The following is a 27,071-nucleotide window of genomic DNA, read 5'->3' on the forward strand; positions in this document are numbered from 1 at the left end:
GGTGGTCAAGCCCCCCTTAGCCTTTTTTTTTTTTTTTGGGGGGTTGGTGACCCCTATCTGGCCAAATTGGGGGTGGCATGACCTATGTGTGTAATTGTGGGCAATTTTGGAAAGCTTACACCAAAATACGCACATGCAGCGCATGTTAGCTAAAGAAATCCGAAAAAAAAAAAAAAAAAAAAAAAAGGCTAAGGTAATGACTACATTAAAAATTTAAAAATTTTGTTAGAGTACATTGTCAACTTTTAAATATTTGAGGTAAGCTTGAAACAAAGGTGAAATATTGAGGGGATAAAATGTACTTTTCACTTATTTCTGATAAGTAAATGGTGCTCATCAAATTTTGAAGCAACTCACCAAATGTTTTTATACATTTTTGAGATCAATGCAGCTTTTTTTGCGTCGCTTTTAACATCCTGAATAGTTAAAATAATATTTGATTAGTCGAATGAGAATGCACTAACGCAAAACTACGGCCATCTCATTATATCTTTATTTCATCAAGTTACTCAATGAATGTCTAAGGGCATACACTCAATAAAATCCATAAGAGATAGAGGGTAGTATTGATTGAATTCAGCTTGCATCAATAACAGGACATCTCCTGATATTGAATATGGTTGATCAGCAAATTACAAGCTTATTGAAGAAGAAGAAGAAGATGATGAGTGTATTAATATATTATTGAATGATAATAGGGTAGTGCAAGTTCTGAATTTAATGGTTGCTCAATCGCCGCCACAGCCACCACTTCCACTGCATCTACCACTGCAGTCACCAACGCAACAACCAACGGTGACCTCATTGCTTTTGGCTTTGTTTTCTTCCTCCTTTTTCTTAGCAGCATCTTCTTCCACATTTGTACCATCGGCACATGCAAAAATTATCATTGACATGGTTGAAAAGACAACAAATATGCAGAGTAGCAGAAAGTCAAGGGATAGATTACTAACATTCTCATCCCCTATGGTTTCCAAGGCTCGAACCATCTCAACAAGACTTTACGCGCACTTTCACAGTTCTAGAATTCTTACTTCTTTCGCTGCTATTAATTGTTCTACTCTCTTCTTCTTATAGCTCTAAAGGAGAGACACCCATCGTTTGCCTAAGTTCCTCGTAACTTCCCAGTCGACATCGTAGCTATTAACCAGATTGTCTCCTGCCGAAGTTCCCTATATTTTCCTATACAGCAATCTAAGTTACTTTGACCAGCTGAGATCTACTATTATATTTTTTATTTATGCCTCCAAACTTTAAAAGGTAACATTAGAGCTCTTATATTACCATGGCCGGTCAAATTAGACACTTTGGATTTTTCTTTTTAAAATATTCTTAAAGTTATTAAAATAATTATTTGATTTTTTTTTTTTTTTTTTTTTTTTAAAAAAACAAAACTGAAAATACCCAAAAGAGGTGGTTGTTTTGTTTTCATATCAGCCCCTTAATTTTTTTCAAATGATTATTTTTTAAATAACTTTAAGGGCATTTTTAAATCACTTTTTAATTTGTTTAATTTTTTTTTTCTCGATAGGACACCAAAAACGGGAAAAGAAAAAAAAAAAATTCCAAGAACATTAATTTCGATTTTTTTTCCAAATTGATAATAATAATAATAAATCATGGACAGTCATGTACAAAATATAGAAGCCTGAACAAGAAACATTATCCGATAGAAGACAGAATGGCAACCCATTTTGACTATGTTAAAACACTATATATATTAATTTCCCAATGTGTAATTGTGTATACAGTATATAATAACAAAACCTTTCAAAGACCGAAGAAAAACTAGTATCCCCGAGATTTCCTACATTTTGACTTACTATTAAATCCAATACAAAAACTAGAGCCCACAACCAATCATCTTCTCTTTATATAGCAATCCTCGGGGGACAAGAAAGAATCGGTAGCCAACCACATGAAAGAATAGTGCACTATACACTGACAATATAAACCTAGAGCTTTAGAACATCCACCTTAAAGTCACTCACAATTGACTAAGTTTGGGGAGTCTCTACAAAATACTTCGTGAGCTTTAGCAGATTCACTTCGTAATCCTATGGCTTCAATGACTTGGTATAGGGGCCTCATCTTCTGCAAAACCACATTTCCAGTGTTTTATTCTAAGCATCAAAAGGAAATAATTATAATACCTCGAACATTCTAATAAGTGTGTGTGTGTGTGTGTGAGAGAGAGAGAGAGAGAGGAACTGGATATCCTCTAGATATCATTTTGTTTTCGAAGAATAAATTAATCTTCAAGATGGACCTCTTAGAAAATAAATTTGTATATGTCGCATAAGAGATTGGAACCATAACATTCAGATCTTAAAAAGTAACTCTATAAACAAAAATGATCATGAAATGGGTACAAATGGACTTTATGCAAATACTTATAACAAAAGTGATAGCAAGGCGCGCACAACGTGGGTGGAAGTTGAAGTAGAGGACGTTGAGGAGAGTTAGTATTAGTGGGCTATCTTGTGTTAGTGGTATGCTTTAATTGTTAGTGGGTTACTGCTTAGTGGAGTAACTGTTAGTGGTATGCTTTAACTAATTTCATGTTCATCTGGTTAGGGTGTGAAGCAAGTTAATGTATTTCTACTGCGGTTTGACTCCCACCTAAAAGTGGAGATTATCAGTTTATTTTTATTGTGTTCCTTACACTCTGACTGGGGCCTATCAATTGGTATCAAACCCCCTTATCCCCTCATCCTACTCTTTCATTTCCACTTACGCTTCCTTGGTTTAGGGGATTAATTGATTGGACACCTGAGAACCATAATCTCGTGGACTAGATTTAAATGCATGATAGACAAAACATTCCCACTCGATATCTGGATGTGATTTATGTAATTGCATTTCTATGCATTTTGATGACAACCTAAAGGTCCATTAGCAGAAGTCTTCAAGTGGAATGGGAAGTTTTTCAGAAAATATTTAACCAAATCATATCCCATATTTATCAAGTTTTTGAGCTCTGGAAATATAACTAAAGCAATATAAACAAGTAACAGAAACAATACAAATATATTCTTCAGATTTTCCAACATTACTGGAACTTGGATTTCATCACTCAACAGAGACAAGACGTGAGGACTCACCTAGTGATGTAGGGTCTATGTGTACAAAGAAACTTGCAGCAACTATCAGGTAGCAAAGAATGAGCATTAGTCCTTTTAAGTAATTAGCAGTTCCCTCCTGCAAGCTCAAAATGAAATTACATAAATAATCCCTAGAAAGTAAAGATTTTCAGACAAAAGGCACTAAAGATGTTTGTGCATGTGTGTGTCATGGAATTGGATCTGTCATATACGTTTGGGTTGAAAATGTCTATTCGTTGTGAAATATTAATATGAATTGATCTTTCCCCACAATAGCAGTCATATAAGTGCAGCCCCCACCCCACCCCTCTAAAAGAAACAAAAAAAAAGCTGACTCACTAACCTGCAGCATGAAGGCTACCACGAGAACAGTTATGAAAAGCGTAGCTGTCTCAAAAAGTTGGAAGTTTAAGTCCATAGGACGCCCCATGACCCACCCGACTACCACACAAAAGGGAATCTGCAGTTATAGAAACAATTATATAGGATTAGTGGATACTTGACCCAAATTAAGAAGGCAAGGGAAAGCAATATATAGAAACCTTCCCTACAAAATAAATAATTGAAAATTCATCTCGAGTGCCTTTGCCGGTAGTATGGACTACAGCATGGTACTGACAAGGTTTATATAACAATTATGCTGACAATGACGATGTGTGTTTAAGCATTTCTAGCAGATCAAACACTTCATAAAACCATTTCAATCTAGAAAACTAGCAAATTGATCAGACTGACTCAAGTAAGAATATTGCATATTAACACTACAACCATTCCAAGTTCTGCCACAATCAACAAAGGGGAAAAAAGAAGCAGTTCCTCACACATTTTCAGCAACCCAAAAAGAGGAAGATAAAATATACTTCAGTTTACAAAGAAAACATCTTAAATTATGAATTCTTTCTTCTACATTTTTTTTTAAAAAAAAATTATTACTTTTTGGAGAGGATAAAGCTAGGGAATTTTCCTCCAGGTTGGAAAAATGTATACATCAATGCAAGAACAAGATGGAAAGGTTGCACTCAGAAATCAGAATGCAACAGCATCAAGAAGAAAGACATGATCATTGCTATAATATTTGGAACTCACCCCAAACATTGCTATCTGTGTCGATGAGCCGATTGCCACTCCCAAAGATATATCCTTCATAAGACATTTGAGTAAAAATTAAACTTTAGTACATCAAAAAAGTATGATTGGTCATTGTGGTTTTATTACACTAGCAGGATAAGCACTTACAAGCTTGTCTTTCACGGCAAACATAACAGCACCTGCATGCTCTGCAGCATTCCCAACAATTGGGAGCAAAATAACACTAATAAATGCTACCGGGATTTTTAATGAAACAGATGCCCCCTGAATGCATAATAACATATATTGTAAGAAAATCCCGTATAAATGAATCATACCAATTCCCTTCACTATATAAAAACTTCCATGCTTTAAGAACTTCAAAACTTCCAACATATGAGAAAACATGCAATTAAAAAGCAATGCAAATTAAGTAAAAACTTCTAGGAAGGTGAAAAGATTTTTCATGTTTAGAAAAATTATTGGATATCCAATAAGAAAAAAAAAAAAAAAAAAAATCACCAATGATCAATAATAAGTTAGGTAAACACAGAAATTTAAAACAAAGAAATAGAAACAGCTAGAGAAATAATTCAAAAAATTACATTCATTTTCAGAAGTTACTTCTATCAATATCTAAGCAGAAGATATATATAGAAGGTGTCAAAAAAGCTATCACATCGAACAGCAGAACAGATTCACAGGACAAATTCACCTCTATGGCATCAACTAAATATTCTGAGAGGACCGAAATCCATGCAGTCAAAATTGATAGCCATATTATTGATTCCCACTTAGAGATCTCTGGAGCTTCTTCATCATCTGAACTCCCTTCAATCTGAGTCTCTCCCTGAATTTATGCCATTTGTCATATAAAACATCAATAACAGATAAAAGGAGAAATTTTAACAAGCTTTCAAGAGTATATATAAGAAGCGAATAACTATTCTGTCAAAACCTCACTACTCAATGTCAAAATAATTTCTCTTACTCATATCAATCTTCTGTTAACATAAGGGCACTAATTATGATGCTTCTTCTTTGATCTGTATCTTTGTAGTGAACCATTCAAAAACTTATTTGTTCTCATCCAGTGTGAATTGTTTGGCAAAATCAAAATAAATTAGAAACATGCTTAAATGGAACTAATACTCGTGTTTCCTACTATAACACTAACACATGCAGTTAGAATGTACAAACTTATCTTATACATGTGAGAAATTTGTTGATCTGGTGCAATTATAAGAAACTTACTACAAGTATTCATCCAAAAAAAAAAAGAACTTAGAAACAGCAAGAGAAGTAATTCAAAAAATTCAGCATCAAGTACTAAGCAAAAGTTTTGAACAAAAGGAATTCATCATCCCCACAAATCAATAAATATTGTAAGAGAGAATATATGAATATCAAGAAATTCAATAGTTATTAAATTTTAACCAGTTCTGTGTAGAAGATTGACAGGGTATTATTTATATCAATAAACTTTGTATAACGTATTCAATTTCAAAAATCAAAAGCAAAGAGCACATAAATAAGAAATTAATTCCCCCTGTAATATATCAAAAGTACCAACCTCACTAACAGGGACGTATACATTCTTCTGCCTTCTCAGCTGAAAAACAAGATAGGAAGCATATGCCACAAGCATAATACAGCTACTAAACCTTGATAGAGCTAACTCAGACGTCCCAAAATGTAACTCTGTGTGTGTAGAATGAAGAACTGCCGGGAATAGAAGGCCCATGACTGCCATCAACAGCAAACCAGAGTCCACTGCAACAGCTCCCTGAGAATAAGAATAGACTAATTTAAACCTTATTGTCAACCAAAACATGAATGATACAAGAGAGAGATGATAAAGTATTAAATATGATTCTTTTGTTTCAAAGACTAAATATGCTCGAATGGTGAAAAACGTACCTTGTTGAACACTTGTTCTTGCTCAAAAAACACAAGTCCACCACCGAAGAATGCACATCCAAGCACTAGCAGCATGTTAGACAAAATTGAGCCCAGTAATGACTGCTGGACGACACGTATCATGCCAATTTTCAGTGCATGAATTGATATTATCAATTCTGTCGCATTTCCAAAAGTAGCATTTAGAAGGCCTCCAACTGCAAAGCTCAAAAGAAGGTATCTCAGGTTATCCAAAACAGTAAATAATCAGTGCCATATCAAAAGAAAAAACAAAGAAGTCAAAATAACGGGAATGGGATTTTTAAGTCTTCTTTGTAAGCAACTAGACATGGTTCAAGGAATCTATCTATGCCAAAATGCATAGTCAATACATCCTTGTTAGCATGATCTGGTCCAGATTTATTGTCTAGTGACAGGAGGGACTTCTCCTGATTATTGAAAGAAAGGTTGATAAAGAGAAATATAAATTAACACATAACATGTAGTGATACAAAAGTATGGTAATGACACCCTTGGATATTTAAAAAGCGTGAGAATCTATTAATTCATACTACTGGTGCAATAAATTTCTTGGACGAAATGGAAATTATTGTTCTCTCATCTTGCAATACCATGTAATAGACCTCAAACTACTGATGCAAACTTTCAGGATAGATAGATTTAAGGTGTAATGTGAAATTTTCAAGACAGCATTAGGGACAACACATTAAGATTAATTTTTACCCTATTATAAGTAATGAAGCCCCATACCCATATTATTAGTTTAATGCTCCAGTGTATAACTTTATGCCAACTACTTTAAACTTTGCAATCATTACTTTTTGATATCACAAAGATCAGCAAATGCTGGCAGCCAAAAACTCTGTTACTGAGAATGAAACAAAGCTTAAAACCATGCGCAAAGCCAAGGGGTTCAGAAAAAGGACAAAAGTTATATTGAGAGCTTGCATTACAGATCAATATAAACCAGAACTTTCCGTTTAATGGAATTTAAAGATATAAAAGTGGAGAATGGAAAGAGACTGATATTTAGGCTGGTACTTGGCAATATATAAAATTACCTGTAGGTCCAGTAAACCAAGCCAGCTGCCTGCATCAAAACAAGCCCAAACCTTATAAGTACTTGTCATTTGTCAATCCAAAATACATGTAAAGTTAAAAGGAAGCTAGTGAACTTAGAATGCCTTGCCCTCTTCCCTTATCGGGCATGCCTGTCAGGCTCCAAAAGATAGATAAGACGCGAGAAAGCTTACTCTGTAGCATAGCCCAGACGCTCAGCCAAAGGTATAATACCCAGTAAGCTCAAAAAGAAGACCCAACTCTGAGATGGAATTGATGAGAAAAGTGAATAAAGCAAAATCATCTATTGATACAAAAGATAGGTGCAAATGCGTTAAAGGCATAAAGGCAACTCACATGATTGCCAGATAATTTGTCGACCAAGATTGCCAGAGGGCCAAAAGGCATGAGTAAGTTGATTTTGGCTGAGAAGACCACGATCTTTATGCTATCTATCACGCTATTCCTGATAATTTCTTCTGGATAACAATGGTCTGAACCATCGGCAGATATATGCGGAGCCGCATGAAAAGAATGTTTCTTTCTAGGAATTGATGCAGGACTCTCTAAGCTCTCATCCTCAAACTCAATAACCGATCTTTCTTCAAACGACCCCATCTGCGGCCACCAAGGAAAAAGAAGCAAATGCCTTTCAAACAACATATATGACACAGGAAGAGGAGGAGGAGGAGAAAGAAACGAACCTCTACAGTGGATTGGATCCGAACCATTGGCGTTTTGTTGTTGTTGTTGTTGTTGTTGTTGTCGTGATTATCCATGAGGTGTATCTAGGCCAAAATAACAAGGAGACTATGAGAGTTCCATCTCCGAGCACGGGCATTACTGCTCAGTCACCTTCTCGGCTGATCAAAGCGTAAACCGTTGCAAAACAAAACTGACCTTGTGACAATTCAACAAATGCAGGTCAAACCCAATTTTTTTTTCTTTCTTTCTTTTGTTTTTGGTCAAACTGAGAGGTGGGTTTGTAGGTTCAGCGCAAAACAATTAATCAACCAAAAAGAATATTTGATGTTGAGAGAGGCAAAGGGGGGGAACTGGAAATCTGGAGGAGGAATGACGACGATTCATTCAAGAAACAGTGACCAGCAATTATGGGCTCTAACCTCTAAGCGGTTTGATTCATAAAACAAGAGGAAAAGAACGCATTCCTTGTCCCACAGGCCACAGCCACTCGATATCCCGCCAATAATGTCGGCTACATATTCTATTATCAGACGTGAATGACATTTTACTTCTCTTTCTTTTGAAAGCTCGCGACGTGAGATTTTCTATCTTTCTTTCCCCGTTTCATTCGGAGGACAGCGAACCCCGCGCTCGATTGACTACCCTCTCTCCTCTCTCTCTCTCTCAATCTTATTATTTTTAATTGTCATTTATAGGACACGTCACACGAGGACCACACGCTTCCTTTTATATATATATTATATATATATAGAGTAATGTTAGGGACGAATTTTTATCCAGCGCTTTTAAAATTATTATTAAATTAAAATTCAAGTATGATTCATCTAAAATTTAATAATGATTTTAAAAGTTACATTAATTTTAGGAAGATAAAAAAATAATCTCTAACATTACTCTAACCACGTTCATATCTTATGCCACATTAAGGATCTTTTAGTCTATAAACTATTATAGCTCTTTAGGATTGTAAATTCGACATAAATGTTAGAGACCATATTTTTATCCTCATAAAATTGAGGTGACTTTTAAAATCATTATTAAATTTTAGATGAATCATACTTGAATTTTGATCAAATGGTGATTTTGAAAGCCACATTAGCTTTAGGAGGATAAAAAGATGGTCTATAGCATTACTCTTATGATTATGACAAAATTTTCCTATGAGTTTGGAGGAACTTTCTCCAACTTAATTTATAAAAAAGACATGTGTCATTTGAACATATGAGATGCACATATTTTTTTAATAGCGGAGACAAAGTTGAAATAAATAATATTAAAAACTTATGTGTATCTCACATGTTATTAAAAAAAAAAAAACACATGTCATTTTTATAGATTGAGTTGAAGGAAGTTTCTCCGACCCAATTTGGAGAAAAACTATTTTCTTATGATTAAAAGATATGATATAATTAATTAAATAAATCGAGTTATTGTTTATCTATATAGTCTTATTCATATATTACATGATATTTAGGAATAACATTTTTTTTATATAGCTCGTGAACTCAACACAAACCAAAGATAAAATTAACAAATTAAATAAATAAGTTTAACCCGTTTAACAAAAATTAAATTAAATTAAAATTGACTTCACTTTTCTTTTTCAAATATAATATGGGAAATTAGGATCTATAATGGGGGCTCGAACGCTTTGAGTTCATTGGCCCAATAGGGTTGAACTCGGGCCAAGATGAGTTGGGAGGGGAGGCCTTCGTTCCGGAGTCTGAATGCAATTCCAAAGACAGGAGAGAAGAGAAGACGAAGGGACTGTGACCACTTGAAAATTGAAATTATCGATTATGAGAAGCAAGACTCGCCGCGGGGGTAGGCCTAAACCCCCCACCTCAACTACTACCACGGCAACCGCTAGGGCACTTCCTCTCCTCAATCAGGTTTTTTTCTTTTTTTAGTATTTTCTACGATATCATTTCTGAGTTCTGCTGCGCATATATGCATACAATTTACAAAGAAAAATTCAGAGATAACTCATTTATAAATTCCATATTCCACTTTTTGAAAATCGTCAAAATGTATGTATCTTTTCACAGGATGATGATTATATGCAAAGGCTTGTGCCTGAAACCTGCGATGCAGCTCATAATCTGAATGACGAGACTGTTGATGGTATGGATATAGATTGGATAAAGGAAGATACTTGTATAAGGTGCAATAGAGGTGGAGATTTGTTGGTTTGTTGCGAAATTGGCTGCCCGGTTGCACTCCACGACAAGTGCATGTGCTGCAACCCTAAATTCGATGATCTGGGACACTTTTACTGCCCTTATTGTTCGTACAAAAGAGCGATTCTAGAGACTCGACAATTGAGGAAAAAGGCCATGTTTGCGAAGCAAGCTTTGGTGAATTTTATAGATAAAAATGCCGTGGCTGGTAATGGAAAGAACCAGAAAGATGGGGAATCTCAGAGCAAAGAGCCCGATTTATCAGTACATGTGGGAAATACAAGCAGGCCTGATCATGAGGCATGGCAGCGTGATGATGGTGGAGGCCAGAATGAATCTGTGCATGATGAGGAGGATCAACAAAATGAAAGGGGCGATGCAGGGTTAGCCAGCAATCATCAACGTAAGATAGTGGTTGATAATGAAGCGTGCGCAAATACTTCTACACCCGATGCTAGTGATAATGTACATTTTAGAGAAGGAGGGATTACTCCAGGGAAAGAGCTTCTACAGGATTCCATAATCAAAGATAAATCCAAAGAGGCAACCATATCTGAAGCAAGGTCTGAATTTGCAGAAGATGGAGAAAAAATACAAGCAGAGGATTCACAACTAATAGAGAACAGTGAGCATGAGAGAATTCTTGAAGAGGAAGACAGTCAGCATGAAGGAATTTTTGAAGAGGAGGAAGGGCAAGAAGAGGTTTTGAATGCTTGCCATGTAAACGAAGAGATGCTTGCGGATGGTACACTTCATGCATCAAAAGAAGGATCACAGGATGATCTTGAGTTATCTGAGGAAAATCAAGGTAAAACAGAGGATGAAGAACAAATGCAGCTAGAAGCACCCATAGCTCCTTCAAATGCCAATGTTCCTTTGGAAACTAATGATACAGACACGGAGACACTCTCAGCACGACATAAAAAAAGGCGTTTCAAACGAAGAGCTCGTAAGAAGGCACGGCCCCAGGATGTCAATTCACCAAGGAAATCATCCTCTCAGAAAAGTAACTCCCCAGAGAAAAATGTTCGGAAACCAAATGAGAAAGCTGCCCCCTCCAAGAATAAGAAGATTTCTGCCTCCAAAAAGGCGAAAAACCCCCGAGAGTCGCCTAAGCATTTGTGAGTTATTCATCTAAATCTATTTTCTTATGAGTTTTAATGTGGAGAATGTGAAAATGGAGTGAGAATAATAGTTAATGGTAGTGTTTGGTGTGCTCAAACCATTATTGGTAAGTTAATTTGCTGTTCTAACATGCAGCACAAAGATGACTTTTCCAAGTGCGAAGCGAAAGAGACTGTACTGGACACTCGAAGAAGAAGATATGTTAAAGGTATGATTTTATGGGCGTATTCTTGCATGTCATGTCTAGATCTGTGCTTGCTAATGGTTTTGACCTTAAGAGATATAATCAACAAATATCACTGAGCATGGGCTCATTCTAGTTGATATTACTAACACCCTTCCCTTTAATCAGATTTCTCTTTTTGCTGATTTTGTAATCTCTCTCTTTCTCTTTTTGCTGACACAAGCATGATTGCTATATATATTTGCTTTGTTTTTGTGACCCTAATGACCGAAAACCTGGAGAATCCACTCTACTAAAATCATATTAGCGTTTGGTGAAGGCTTGGAAATCTAAACAGGTTAATTTATATGGATACAGTTTGACAGCATACATGCAGAGTGTTAATATAATTAATGATAGCAGAAAAGAGAATTGAACATAAATAAACCCCAAGGGGTTGGCTCAAGTGGTAAGGGTTTTGGTCTTGGTGGTATTTTCATCAAGTCTAAGATTCGAATCTCCTTGGGTGAAAACAATTTTTGGGGCCAACCTACCGTCGAAGCCGGAGTATTACTCGATCTGTGTGGAGGAGGTGTTTTACATGGGTCTGAAGTTTACTTGACAAGGGTGGATACACGAAATGGCCCTGCCATGGAAGGGTTCCTCATCATAAAATTTTTTTTAAAAAAAGACTGATTGACAACCTGTGAGTGCTGGATTTCATCATCCTTTTCGTCATCTTCTTCAAGTTCCACCTTCCATGACTATTTCCTGTTTGTTTCTAAATTGTTATAAAAAATTATCAATGAAATAGAGGTTGCTAGTTTGAAACTTCCTTTCCCCCTCCCTGACAAAAAATTACTCATCCAAAAAAAAAATTCTCAATGATATTTTGTATGTGAAACTGCTAATCAGTATAGTACTTGGGACTTGTTCGGAATTGTTTTATGAGAATAGCTTTCCATTTTGAAAACTACTAAAACAAAAAAGAGAACAGAAAACAGTTAAAAAAAAATGCACAGCAAACATATTTTGAAATCTGATTCTAATGAATTATTCTTGAAAACAGCTTGGTTTCAGAGAACATCAAAATGACGTTCACTAAAGGATGATATATTTCTGTTCATCAGGGTATAAAAGTTGCAGTTTATTAAACCGAGATTAGAATTTATAGGTTAGGATAGAAAGAGAGAAACATGCCTGAGGTTCAATTTCTCTTGACTTGTTGGCATCTAAATTTACTAAATACTCTTTTGTTGCAGGAAGGAGTGCATAGGTTTTCAAATTCAACAAAGAAAAATCTCCCTTGGAGGAAAATTTTGGATTTCGGTCGCCATATGTTTCATGCGACTCGTACACCAATAGATCTCAAGGATAAATGGAAGAACATGATGGCCAAAGATTCTTCAACAATTACAAGAAGATGAACCTAGTACATGGGAAGTGTGATCTTGTTATTTCACAGTCTAGTTTAGTTTGATAGGTAACTTTATTTCATTTTCTGAACCTAATGCAGGAACAAGCCGGTCTCAGGGGTAGAAGATACGTGTTTTGTTAATTCTGTAAATTTCTAGGTAGTTCTTTTTCTAAACAACCTTAGTTGTGGTGTTGATATTGCTCTATTGTCAAGAGTTGTATCTCTTGATACTAACAAACCCGGAAGGAATATAAAGTTATACATGGTTGGATGTTTTTAACGGGTAAAAACTGTAAATAGCTTTAGCTGAATGAGTTCTAAGGACTCTCTATTAACCTCAATGTATGACTTAATATACAATGTACTGCATTGTCTCTTATTAGACCATGATATAACTATAATGTCAACTTTTAATGTGGTGTAGATACCTATTTGAGGTAACCAAATTTTTGTTGACTAGATGTAACAGTCTCTTTCATGCTTTTTGCTGGGTTGGGAAGGAAGTGGAGCAAATGGTTATAACTGAAGTTTTGAGCGTTTTTGGCGATCAAGGTGACAAGGAGCACGGCAGCAGCATCTAGCAGGGTCTCTTTCGCCACAGTTTCGACACACACTTGTTTTGACATCTATCTGTGTTGTGTGTTGCGTGTATAATAAGTATTAATACTAGGAAGGCCTTTTGGATGATGAAAGTTGTCTTAACCTTTTGCATATATCAAATGCATTAGTTTGTTTAAGGAAGGTATTACATTTTATAAGATGAAGAAAGAACAAGAAAGCGAGGATAACTTAACCAGGTTACTGTACAACCGTAACCTAACCAATAATATTCTTTGACATCAGCATCCAGATCAAGCATTTTGGGTTAAGGAATACACTTGAGGTTGTATAGCTTGGAGACGAATAATCAAAGAAGCTGTAATAGGAACTCCAAAATCGTGAAGCTGCTAGCATCAAGTGTACAGATAATAGTAATTTACGTGAACAATATAGATATAGAGCAACCTGAATTCTATCAGAGTCTCAAAAGACAATTTTCTTAAGAAATACGAATTTTCATGTTTTATGGAGGTAGTTCGATCTGTTAATTTACTTTTTAGCTCCAATTAGACTATTCAATAAAACCACATGTTCTCAAGGATTAGCTCAATTGGTTGTAGATCACGCCTAATAAAGCAGAGGTCACTAGTTCAAATCTCCCATCTCCCTTCTCTTGTGTGGACATGTCAAAATAAATAAATAAATAATATAATATAATATAATATAATAAAACCACATGTAGAATATTTAGCTGTCAAGTTGGTGTGATATGCCTTCGTATATATATGGGACTGAAGTACAAGCAAGATTACAAAAGCAGTATTTTTTTTACAATGCCATAGAGGAGATCTTCAAAGGGTTTAGTCTTGGATCGGTTGAAGAAAACTGAAAGCCCAATAATATGTTTAGCTTTTGGTGGAAGGCGATTGAGGTTGAGGATTGAATGGGGTTTTATGCTTTTTGCTGAAGAATATAAAGGGTTTTTTTTTTTTTTTTTTTTTTTTGATTTTTTGTTCGGACCACTCGGCATAATGCTCAAGACTAGTTTGAATTGAAATGGCCTCATTGGACCAAAGATAATTAGGTCAACCACAAAAACAAGATGGGATATCATAGGAGAATTGCGAGATATTTTGATACCTTTGAGGGTACACTGGCATTCCTCCTTGAAAAAAAGATGGGATAGAATTTCAGCACTAATTGTGAAGAGGAAGGAGACTCAATTGTAACTTACCAAATGGACTACCATTTAGGAGAACAGGAAAGGTGGGAGTGAAAATGCATTTGGAGATCCAGCCTACAAAGGTGGAGTGGAAGCCTAGATTTGTCTTCTAGGATACGGAAGAGGAAAGGCCATTCCATCTGGTCAAATGCCTTTTCCATGTCAAGTTTAGTGGCCATGAAACCCCTATGTGTTATGTGTTTCCTAGTATGAAAGAGTTGGTGAACCAAAATAGAGTTATCTTGAATTTTCCTACTTGGGATGAATGCAGATTGGTATGGAGAGGTAAATTTCGGGAGGAATTTCTTTAGCCAATTGGCAATGACTTTTGAGATGGTCGTAAATGACATTGCAAAGACTAATCAGCGAAGAAAAATCAATGATTTTTTCTATATCTATCCTGTAGAGCCAATGACTTTCAGGATCACAAATAAGATCAATGGTATTTTGTCTTCTATGGATGGTGGTGGAAAGATGAAAGAATTTGGTGTAGACATCCTTGGTGCTTACTAGCCATTGTTCTCGTTATTTATGTTTCCAGAGAATTTCATCTCTGATGAGGAGTTGTTGCAAAGAATTTTTGAGCTGATGTTCCTCAAAGAGGTTCTCAGCGGGAAGATGCTGGATAGAGTCGGTCAATGGAAACAAATATTTTAGAGATGGAGGTTTGAATACTATCAGTCTATCAAAGTGTTCTTTGTTCCAAGTTTTCAACTTTTTTACATTGGGTTAAAGCAAAGGAACCAAAAAAAGTTTGAGCCCAAGATGACAGAGCTGGACTGATCACGTGTCCAAAGAGCTTCAAAACGAGAAAGATTTCTTTGGTCGGTCAGAGGAGGTGACTGGGAGATGAGTGATCCACACAAACAAGACCACTCAGCATTAATAGCGACTCCCAGTAGACACTTTAGAGCATTTCCAATAGAAAAGCTAAATGTTACTTTTATTTAAAATAGCTCTTTAAATGTTTAAAAAAACCCCCTACATTGAATTAGCTAAAAGAAAATATAGAATAGATATTTGATTAGAAAAGCTAAAAAAAACAGCTAAATGTAGCAGCACTTTTCAAGAGAGCTATTTTATTTTTTATTATTTCTCACATATTTTCTCTTTTTTCTCAAATCTTTTCTTACTTTTTTTTTTCTACATGTTCTTTTTTTCCCAAAACTTTTCCCATTTTTCCTCACATGTTCTCTTTTTCTCAAAACTTTTATTGCTTTAATAATATTTTAATAAAATATATAGAAATATAGCTAATCGGATGTAGAGACATTTAAAAATGGCTTAACTAAACTAGATAAAAGTGAGTTTTGAAAATCCATTTTATATAAAAATATGACTCCTCCATTGAGAATGCTCTTACGAGTTACCAGCCATAGAATATCATATTTGCTTTTATGCAAGCAAAAGGTAAAGGGGAAACATGCAGACATTAGTAGACAAGAGCTTCTCTTTTCTTTTTTTCTTTTTTTTGGTAGGAGACGAAAGCTTCTTATTCAAGTAGAAAAAGACTTTTACAAAAATAACTTTGAGGTCTCTTCCTCTATTATACATTATACTAGTGGGAAATATACATCAGAACTAGAAAACAGAGCCTCATGCAAGTATACTTCCTACAACAGCTTCTCAAACCAAGAACTCGGAACAAGTTTCGTCGCCAGTAGGAACCGGCTGAAGGCGTTTCTAGATTACGGTTCCACTGGGAATCAAGGCATCCTTGATCACCGTGACAATCCCGCTCTTAATGAAATACCCATCCGTTTCCCTTGCTGCTTCTTGCACATTGTCGCCATTGATAATCTGAAAATAAATCTTTTTAAGTAAGGCAGGCATCCAGCAAAATGAAAACAAGAAAAAAGAAAAAGAAGCAAAGAGAAGCATAATGACGAGCACAAGATTGCATAGAGTATATGCATGTGGAAATTTTGAAGCTGCGTCAGTGACTCAGTGTGTATGTGTGTCTGTCCATATCAATTGAAACTGGGTAAATTTTAATTCATTGTTATCATTTTCAATAACAATATGACTTATTTTCTTGCATAGGAGGCAGTAAATTTAATACTTGAAAATTTCACCAGAAAATAATACCCTGGAACTCCAAGAACTAAGTTGAAAAAAAAAAAAAAAACACAAAACAAAGTGAAAAGAGGCAAAAAATCATCTACTACGAGGCTTCATAGTAGAAACAACTAAAAAGATTCATGGTAAGTTGATAAGATCATAACCTTCACATTGTCCCCAATTCGAGCATTCTTGTCAATTATAGCTCTCTTGATGTGAGAGTTCTTGCCAATACCGATTGGAACACTACCCTTTGCAGCTAGAAACCTCCTGTCTGCATCCGTCTGAAAAAAAAAACATAACAAATTTACAATTATAACCAGTGCATCACAACATTTATTATTTACAAAAGATATTAAATACAAATTTAGCTTTTAAAATTGTTAAAAAATATATTTCTGGTCTTTTTTTTTCTTCACTTTGGCCCCTAAAAATAAAATTAGATGCAGTCCAGCACTCTTAAAATCAAAATCTTAGTTCTACCCCTGCCGCTACTTATCTTGAAGGATAAATCACATCTCAACTTAAAAGATAAAAACAACAGGTTGTAAATCCTTTAGCAGGTATTACCTCATAGTAATCAGCTCCCATCAATAGCGTGTCTTCAATGATTGCACCCTCTGATATGCAAGACCGAAGCCCAACCACAGAATGGTGAATTTTACAATTCTGCAAGAGGATGACAAGGAGTGTAATTCCCATAAATTATTGGGTCACCACCATATTTGCCGCAATAGAAAACATATATGTAAGTTTTGTCAAACATTCAAGAGACAAAGAGACGAGAGTATGATGCAATGAAGATACCAGAAAATACAACCTCTTAGCAGGTTGCAAAAGCTACATACCAATAACTTACCTTTATTACACAACCCTCGCCAATAACACTATCCGTGACATCAGCATCAAGCATTTTGGATGGAGGCAAATACCGAGGTTGGGTGTAGATGGGAGACGAACGATCATAGAAGCTGTAAGGATCAGTCAAGAAAGAAAGTCAGAGTCATGTAGACATATCAAATTCTAATATTAGGGTGATAGCATGACAAAACACATCAATAGGTGTACAAAAAAAATGTAACATCCACGAACCAAAAAAATAAATCTAGAACAAGAGCTACCTAAAATCTGGCACTGGCTTTTTGGTGATCCCCAAATTTGCATTATAAAAAGCCTCAATTGTACCAATATCTTCCCAGTAACCATCATACAAGTAAGCTTGCACCTACAAAGATTAAGAAGTTAAAAAACAATTAATACTCTGGAGAAGTGAAGGCAGAAACAGAGGCAAAAAATAATTCTCTATACTGAAAAACCTCCTGCAAACGATGATGTATCAATTTTTCATTCAAAAATTTCCATATAAAGCATTTACTCTCAGTTCCTAGAATGAGATGTTTGCAACCATCAAATAAATATTAGAATATATAATGTAGCTCAAATTGCTGATCGTACACATGAATTCACTAGAACTTGAGAACATACTACTGGTTTTGCGTCTAACTGAGCACACACTTTCCATATTTATGGAGTAAGTGCAAGCCTATCTATGATGGCCATACAGTACCCATTGCCCATTGGGAAGGATGGCCCGATAACTGACCTTTAAGTAGGATTTCGTCAAGATAGATAAATTGGGAAATATACTTCTTCTTTTCCTTCTTCATTCTATTTGATAAAGGAAAAAAAAAAAAAAAACGAAGTAATTGAGAGGAAACGATGAAACATACTCTCATCCCAATGGCAGTTGCACCGGGAATAACTTCACTCCCGAAATCATTAGCTCCAGGGAACTTGTGTCGAAGCAGATCCAGCATGACATGTTTGCTGACAACATAAATACCCATGCTAGCAATGTAAGGCATCTCCTTTGCTCTCTCATCGTCGAGACCCAAGATGGTAGTATCAACCCTCATGGCTTTGAGCTGGTCTCCTTTGGGTTTCTCGGCAAACTCAACGATGCGGCCTTCTTCATCAATCTTCATCAAACCAAAGGCGGTGGCGCGCTTCTCATCCATGGGCAGTGCGGCCACAGTGATGTCGGCATCGGTTTCCCTGTGCGCTTGGATGAACCTCTCATAATCCATTCGGTACAAATGGTCCCCAGCAAGGACCAGGTATTCCAACACGTTGTGCTCCTCAAAAAGCCACAAGTACTGCCTCACGGCATCGGCAGTACCCTGTGTATATAATATGTAGGTGGAATAATAAGTAAATGTAAATTCTGATTCGATCAAAACAAACAATTACATCTAATTCTAACTCAAATTATTCATAAGCAAGTGACCTGGAACCAATTGGGATTCTCGGGGCTCTGCTGGGCGGCGAGAACTTCCACAAAGCCCTCGTTCTTGTAACCGCCCATGTTGCTGGCGTAGGCGCGGGAAAGGTGGCGGTTGAGAGAGGCGGAATTGAATTGCGTGAGCACATAGATCTTGGAGATGTTGCTGTTGAGGCAGTTGCTCACCGGGATGTCTATCAGCCTGTAGTTCGCTCCCAGAGGAACCGCCGGCTTCGCGCGCTTCTTCGTGAGCGGGTACAGCCTCGTCCCTGCTCCGCCGCCCAGAATGACACCCAGCACACTCTGAATAACAATCACACTCAATCCAATTAGATGAGCTTGGATTAAATTAAATACAAAAAAACAGAGAGAAAGATAGAGAGAATAGGAGGACGGACTCGGCTGGCGTCCGGGTCGAGACAAGTCTGGGAGTTTTTGGAGTCGGAAACGGCTTTGGGAGAAACGACCGCGGGAGCGGAGTTTCTGTTGCGGCGACGTACGACTCCCAAAGCGGCGATCCTGTGGTTGCCGGTGCAGAGCTGAGAAGCCGAGAAGGATAGACTAGCAGTGCCAGCGTGTTCACTCCTCCGCCTCTCATTGGATGAAGATCCGTTAGACGATGGCACTCTCATCAGTCTCATCGCTGCCATGGACGCCATTCTGCTAGTCAGTGAGTGAGTCTGAGTCAGGTTGCCCCTAGTCACTAGAGTACGAGAGGGGACTCTAATTGTTGATTGGTTATTCTGTTTTGGCAAAGGGAAAGATGCGGCCTCGGGAATCGTTTAAGCCACTCGTTTCCCTTGATATTACGCAACGGACCTTGCCCCTTCCTCCTTCGATTTCGCACCCGCTCTCGCCTTTCGGCATCCACGGGGCAGATAGGGCATTTTAGGCATCACGCGCGCTTGCTTATTATTATTATTATTATTATTATTAATCATTTTCATGAAGAAAAGAACGAGTCACAAATCACAAAGCAAAAAATCTTTCTTTTAATTACCAATTGTTTAATGGTGGGTGATGTCATATCGTGATTGGATCGGAAAACGCCATGGCTCACATGTGACAATCATTCATGACCCAACACGTTGACGGTTGAGCACCGTCCGTTGTATCCTGCTAAAAAACAAAACAACTCATCTATCTATTCTTTGTTTTGATGGACCGAGCTTCCAAGGCCCAACCTTCAAAACTCATGTCAGCTCATCTCATCTCATCTCATCTCGTCGTAGGGCAACTTTGAACCCAATATATTCCCCGTCCAACTTCATCTAAATTGGGCGGGCAATTTAGGTGGGCCATGTAGACTACGACCATAAGGCCCAGAACTAATAGTAATAGGCCTCCCTGACGGGATTATGGGTTATGGATCTCTAAAAGAAATCCCACTTTCCTGGATGGATTTCTATACTCGATCTGGGTTTGGGACCATGCTTGCACGCAACAACCACTAATTAAGATCGCCATCATAACTCCCCTCTCTCGCTCTTCTCACATTTTCAATTGCTTCGTAAACCCCATAGGAACGAGACTTGGTGTAATCATAGGGACGAAAGCATTCTCTCGTTGGAGGCTACGACATTGGTCTCTGCTTTTTGTATATATTAAAGAATATAATTAAATAATTTTCATCTTCTTGCACGAATAATCGAAGATTTATTATAGTTGAAGGAATTTTGGGCTTCATGCTAATTAAAAATGATCGCCCCTTCCTAGAAGAGCGCACCATCATGAAGTAATTAGTTAGCATCTATTTTTTTACCGTATGTTTAAATAACAGATCGAGTTAAAGCTGTGAGTGAATATATATGTATGTCAACTGTTTGGTCCAGTGGAGGAGATGCCAAATGCTTTTTGTATATTTTCACATACACAAGTTTTTTTATTCTTTTTAGGAAAAATTACAGTTTATCCCCCCAAAGTTGTCAGCGATTTGCAATTCCGCCTCCAAAGTTTCAATTTTTGCAATCCACCCCCCTAAAGTTTCAATTTTTTTCAATTCAGGCATTCCGTCAGTCAAAGCCGCTTTGACTGACGGAACAGTGATCACATGCAAGTCACGTGATCACTGTTGGTTGTGTTTTTCCCAAAATGCCCCCATCCCTACCCCCATCCCAAAAAAAAAACTATAATCTCTTCGTCATGATCATCATAATGGTCAGCATCTTCTTGTTCCAGTTCTTCAAATTCTTCTCCTTTCTTGAAAGATCTTTTGGCCATTGATACCCTACAAAGAGGAACAGCAAAAGGGTATTTATGACTATCTACGAGGAAGAAATTTCTGAGAAGGCTGGAGTTTCTGGGTGTGAGAACTAGAGACGGAGGGGATGACAATGGGTTGGAACCTGGAAAGAGAGAGAACAGAGGAGAGGTCTGATGCCAAAGCAAGATGAAGAAGAAAAGCCCACTGGCCTCTTCTAAGGACACAGAAAGCAGACCATAAAGTGTCGTATTCGTCATAAAAAAACACGATAGCATGTTGAAGGGCCAGTTGCTGAAACAAATGCCTTCTAGTTTGCAGAGATTGCAAAATATACTCTCGATCTACCCATTTCTAAGATCTTCAAAAACATTGTTGATATATGTTGAATTTCCAAGACTATTCATCCAAAGGCGAAATGCTCTCTCTTCTCTTGATATATGTTGAATTTCCAGCTTGGGGGAACCTTCCACAATATCTTTTGCAGTTAAGTATCTCTTGCAACCCATCCTGTCTGCATGTTCCAGAACTAACTTTGCTCTTGCCAAAGGATCTTTTGCAGCCACAGTAGATGGATGACTGTGCTCTGGCGCAAGAACATTTAGGAGGTGAGCATAAGCTTCTCCATCCTGCAGGTCAAGCATCTTACACACTCAAAGTTGCTCCACGCAGTGATGGGGAAAAATGAAGGCCAAGACATTGTTTTGGTGGGGGAGATGGCTCGAAGAGATTATAGTGTTTTTTTTGGGATGGGGGTAGGGATGGGGGCATTTTGGGAAAAAAACAACCAACAGTGATCACGTGACTTGCACGTGATCACTGTTCCGTCAGTCAAAGCGGCTTTGACTGACGGAATGCCTGAATTGAAAAAAATTGAAACTTTGGAGGCGGAATTGCAAATCGCTGACAACTTTGGAGGGGTAAACTGTAATTTTCCCTTCTTTTTAAGCAGTACCCAAGTGACGAATTTTTATTTGAAAGGCCAATTAATATCGATCGTTTCAAACAAAGAAAGTAAGAGAGGGGGGGTCCCAGTTTGAGGAGGCCAGGGGGATGATGAAGAATTTTATCATACAGAGACGAAGAAGAAGAAGAAGAAGAAGAATATATGGTTTATTGAGCACCCAGGCCACAACACATTATTGGAACTAATGATGGAAAACAAGCAGGTTAAGATCCTAGTATCATGATGCTTACTACACCCGGCCCTAAAGATTGGAAATACCCTCAAAATTCGACACTTTTCTTTTCTTTTTTTTTTGTTAAAAAAAAGGGTCAAACAGCCATCAGCACAAATTGTGGGGGTGACACTCGAGAACCATCCAAAATGCTATAAAATTGTACAACAACACCCCTTAGATTTCTCTTTCGACGTTTTCGTATTTAAAATGCTAGGCAGTGAGGATTATTGATAGGATCTTCTACGCTTAACTGTAATTAATTATTCAACCCATGACCTCTTACTCATAAACATTGATCAGAGAGAGATAGAGAGGGAGAGAGTTAAGATGTTCCTCATGCAGTTTAAACTTGCATTCTCTCAAGTTTTCTGTCATTTTTCTTTTGTTTTTATTGTTGGAAGAGGAATAGATGGGTGGACTAGAATAATGGAGTCAAACATTTTAAAGATGAAACCAAAGATGTTGGTCCAACTGACATCTCCTCCTGCCATCTTGAACGATGTGTACAGTGAGAGTGAGAGAGAGAGAGAGAGATGGATGATACCAATTACCAGGGAACATAGATGGGCCGGATTGCACGTCAATATCAGAATCATCCCAAACTTAGGAACCTTTTTGGCATATGAGTTAATGGTAATTTGGCAACTAGTTTAAGAATGTTTGTTAAAATGATCTATGCATGTGGACGCAGGCTATGGTGATGGTGATCCGGATGGATCCCTTGATCAAGAGGAATGAGTTGGTTTAGCTTTTCTTAGTTAAACACAGAAAGAGAAATATATGACTTAAATCTTACTTGGAACAAATATATATATGGTAATAATTCAAACAAAAACGATTTCCTATATTTGTATGTCTTCTGGTTCCACTTCCACGAGTGAAATGATAGAAAGCAGGAAAATGGTCCCTAGGAAATAATGTACTATTGACCATCCCAAGAAGAATATATTGCAAAACGTGCTTTGACTCGGTGGAATCATGTCCCATGCCATTCAAAACTCTTCAATATCCTTGTTCCTTTTCTTTTTCCTATACATATATATTTTTTACTACCAATTTTAATTTGTCCCTTTTTTCCTTCTTTCTTTCTCTGCATTTAGTGTTGTGACAAAATAAATTTAGAATCCTTAAAAAAGCAAAAAATAAAAAAATAAAAAAAAAATCAATCACACATACATTAAGATTTAACATGGTTTTGACTTAACAAACTCACATATCTACAAGTGAAGATGATCGGAAGAAAATTTACTATCAAAATATGAACTACAAAAAATAGTAGAGAAAAAATTTGTTAAAGTCCTAAGAATCTTGTCATGCATTCTTATTATGATCGTATCGATACCAACATATATTCTTACGGGCCACATCGTTTCCCATCAAGACTAAATTACTATTGACTAACTCATAGGTAGTAAATCAATCCTTTTTAGGAGACATAAAAAGTACAAACAATATCAATGACCCACTTATGTTAAACGATACTCATAAACAATAACTGTACGAATACTAAGAACAAATTTTAAAACCCTCATAATTTTCTTCTGCATCACAAACCACAGAAGAAGAACTTAGCTTATCACATTACTCTTTACTTTTAGCTTTGGACACTTGGATTTATAATGCCCACACCTTTTGCAATATTAACACTGAACTTTGTTCTTCAATGATTACACTAATTAACAAAAGAGGATTACGCTACAAACTTTCAAAGACTTGTGTTTTCAATTAAAAGAAAATAAAAAGAAAACATATAGAACCAGTACAAAAAACACAACCAAGAACATGTAGACCAAACGCATGAGGATGCATGACGAATGTCATAGCTAGAAAACCCAAATTCATTGAGGTAATCGGAACTGAACCCTACATTTGTATCGGATTAGAGATTAGGAACTAATTAAGATCTTAACCCAATTGGAAAACCAAATGACTATTGCAATTGTAAGAGGAGCTAAATTTATCTGACAGAGGATGCAAAGATTACACTTCACAGCTTTAGATCTTAGAGCACGAGGCATATTAAGAGGAAAGTAAATACGGCCGCTCATAGATAGATTAGCAAAGAAGGCAATTTAATGATCTCTATAGCAAATTTAGATCAAAGAATACTCCAAATTTATTCATGATATTTTATGTACCGAGAAAGCTACGTTATTTTGATTAATGAAATCCTGAGACTCCATTAAAAAAAAAGAAAAGAAAAAAAAAAAAGATACAATTATATGGAGTTCATCCTCTATTGACCATTTGTCAACGGCCTTTTTAAATTTCCATTTTTCTTGTCGTCTGCATGACTTAATTAATCCTACGGCACTCTTTTTTATGTAAAGAAAAGAGTGCATGCATATGTATAGGTTGTCCATGTGCATAGTGGCGGATCCAGGAATTCATTATACAAGGGGCATCAATAAAATAATAAAATATAATGATAAAATATTTTTTTTTTTGTTCTCTTTATATATTATATTTTTATTATAATATGGTAAATACAATCAAAAGAAATTATACCACAATATATGCATCATAAAAAGCATATTTGTCTGACTTCATAAATATATGCTAAATTCATATATCAGTTACCGTATAGGCACTAGTACAAAAGTAAAGAAAAATACAAAATACAAAGTGCCTAAAATTGCATTCTACGCAATCTTAAAGAAACAAAATCATCAAGTATCAAATCTGAATCGAATTTTTTAGCAATTTCTTTTTCAATGTAGATAAGTAAACTATCTCCAAGAAACTCATCTTTCATTTTGTTACGAAGTCTTGGTTTAACAATTTTCATTACTGAAAATTCTCGTTCGGTAGTTGCTGTAGACACCAGAAGAGTCAAAACAATCTATCAATAAGATAATATGTATTTGATTTTCCTGCCTCTATCAATCCTCGACATAATTCCGCAATGGAAGACAATTTTTGTAGTTTCAGATGATTAAACATATCAACTTCAAAATGCTTCAACTGAAATCTCAAAATAATTTTTTCCTGCTCAGAAAAATCAAGAGAATAATACTTCTTTGCAAGACTACATATATCATCGATATTAAATGATTTATAAGCATCATTTGGATCCAAAGCTGAACTAAGTGTCAAGAGTTCCATTGCCTTTTCACCAAATCTACAATCAAGCTTTGCAATTGAAAGTCTATAGCAGCATTGAATACATCAAAATGATAATGATGTTCCACCGTAATGTGATCCCGTGAAAGACGACCTCGGCCTTTAACATAACGAGCACCCAAATCCGGAATGTCTATTTCAAATTTCTTAGAGAAGGAGACTATTTTCTCAAAAAAATTATCCCAATCTTCATTCCTCAATTTTTGGAGTAGTACTTTTGTATTAGAAACTAGTTGGATAGCATTCAAGATGTCTTGAGATTTTTGTTGCAAATGTTGACAAAGACAATTAGTAGTACCCATGATTTCCCTCATCAAATGTAAAATGAATATAAATCTGAATGATATAATCATTTCATAAGCAGTTTTAGCATCTCCACGTTGAGAGTAAGTGTATCATTCTTTTATAATCTTTTCAAGTACTAAACAAGTAAGATTAAACAGCCTTAGTAGGCTACAAATAGAATAAAAATGAGAAACCAACGAGAATCACCAGCTTGTTTCAAAGTGCCAATTTGGTTAGCTCATTTTCTAGTTTCAAGTTCCTCAATAGCTATCAAATATGCGATATCTGCTTCTTGAGCATCTTACAAATCACGATGACGTTTACATGAAGCACTAACCACATTGATAATGAAATTCAAATTTGAGAAGAAATCATGAATAACAGTTACCTCTCGAGATGCATCAACTAATGCTAATTGTAATCGATGTGCAAAACAATGAACATAGTATGCACAAGAACATTCATTAAGAAATAATGCTTGTAATCCTTTCTATTCACCACGCATATTTCTAGCACCATTATACCTTTGTCCATGAATACTTTGAATATCAAGACAATTTTGAGAAAGAACATCAGATATTTTATCATTTAAAGTCAATGTCGATGTATCTTTAACTTGGACAATATCAAAGAAGCGTTATTGTATAAAACCATATTTGTTAACAAATCTCAAAACAATAGTCATTTGTTCTCTCTTAGACTCATCTCGTGTCTCATCAATAATAATGCAAAATTTTGAATCACCAATTTTTTCACGAATTGCATCTCGCACCCTTTTTGCCAAGACATGTAAAATATCTTTTTGGACTTGAGGTGAAGTATATTTTGCATTTTGTGGAGTATTTTCTAAAACAACCTTAGCAACATCGTCGTTGAAATTGGACACAAGTTTTATCAACTCAAGAAAATTGCCACGATTTTTAGAATCGTGACCTCTATAAGGACATCTTTGATATGCTAAATACCGAATAGATTCGATTGAAGTCTTCAATCGCAATCGATTGTTCAATTTTTCTTCCAAAGTTTACTTATCTACCACCTTATCAATATGTTGAGATTGATTCTTCAAATTGTCACAACATTTAACAGCATTATTATGAGGTGAACATGGCCCATTTCTCATGTGGACCAAAAAAGAATAATGCGTACCATAATTAACTTTCTTTCAATTGCGAAATCCTTCAATAGTAAATGCACTACCTCTAAACCGCCATGTTGGCTTTTTAGCAAAAAAAAAAAAAAAAGCAGGGTAAACAATAAGCAGCATCTTTGTCCTTAGAATATTCTAACCAATCAAACATCTTATACCAAGATGATTGAAATCTCCGGCGGTTTTTTTCAGTTCCCGAAAACGGATATCCAGAACTACTAGAAGGAATGAACCTATTCGAACCAACTTTAAGATAAGCATATATAATTTCATCCCGTTGATAAACA

The 27,071-nt window shown here is 36.1% G+C and overlaps 3 protein-coding genes across 4 annotated transcripts; 1 reads left to right on the forward strand and 2 right to left on the reverse strand.

Moving 5' to 3' along the window:
- Positions 1-1,734: 1,734 nt before the first annotated feature.
- LOC132181447 (vacuolar cation/proton exchanger 3-like) lies at positions 1,735-8,451 on the reverse strand. 2 transcript variants are annotated; one of them, XM_059594675.1, is made up of 12 exons: positions 7,856-8,451; positions 7,509-7,769; positions 7,346-7,413; positions 7,154-7,182; positions 6,093-6,289; positions 5,746-5,958; positions 4,888-5,022; positions 4,341-4,457; positions 4,191-4,244; positions 3,448-3,564; positions 3,105-3,146; positions 1,735-2,094 (listed from the first exon to the last, which is right to left on the reverse strand). In XM_059594675.1, the coding sequence occupies exons 1-11, from the start codon at positions 7,928-7,930 to the stop codon at positions 3,120-3,122; spliced, it is 1,293 nt and encodes a 430-aa protein (XP_059450658.1). In that variant the 5' UTR covers positions 7,931-8,451; the 3' UTR covers positions 1,735-2,094; positions 3,105-3,119. The 2 variants fall into 2 exon arrangements, with proteins under 2 accessions (XP_059450658.1, XP_059450657.1); XM_059594674.1 differs by having other exon boundaries at positions 3,105-3,201.
- Positions 8,452-9,540: 1,089 nt separating this feature from the next.
- Positions 9,541-13,021, forward strand: LOC132183416 (uncharacterized). The gene is made up of 4 exons (XM_059596846.1): positions 9,541-9,748; positions 9,905-11,157; positions 11,297-11,369; positions 12,587-13,021. Exons 1-4 carry the CDS (start codon positions 9,656-9,658, stop codon positions 12,749-12,751), a joined length of 1,584 nt encoding a protein of 527 aa, XP_059452829.1. The 5' UTR covers positions 9,541-9,655; the 3' UTR covers positions 12,752-13,021.
- A 2,914-nt stretch (positions 13,022-15,935) lies between these two features.
- LOC132181177 (glucose-1-phosphate adenylyltransferase small subunit 2, chloroplastic) lies at positions 15,936-19,606 on the reverse strand. The gene is made up of 8 exons (XM_059594273.1): positions 19,244-19,606; positions 18,852-19,148; positions 18,295-18,744; positions 17,686-17,789; positions 17,424-17,535; positions 17,135-17,233; positions 16,729-16,848; positions 15,936-16,303 (listed from the first exon to the last, which is right to left on the reverse strand). The coding sequence occupies exons 1-8, from the start codon at positions 19,502-19,504 to the stop codon at positions 16,187-16,189; spliced, it is 1,560 nt and encodes a 519-aa protein (XP_059450256.1). The 5' UTR covers positions 19,505-19,606; the 3' UTR covers positions 15,936-16,186.
- Between the last annotated feature and the right edge of the window lie 7,465 nt (positions 19,607-27,071).

The sequence above is a fragment of the Corylus avellana genome, chromosome ca5, assembly GCF_901000735.1.
Source record: "Corylus avellana chromosome ca5, CavTom2PMs-1.0".
NCBI classification, from domain to species: Eukaryota; Viridiplantae; Streptophyta; class Magnoliopsida; order Fagales; family Betulaceae; genus Corylus; species Corylus avellana.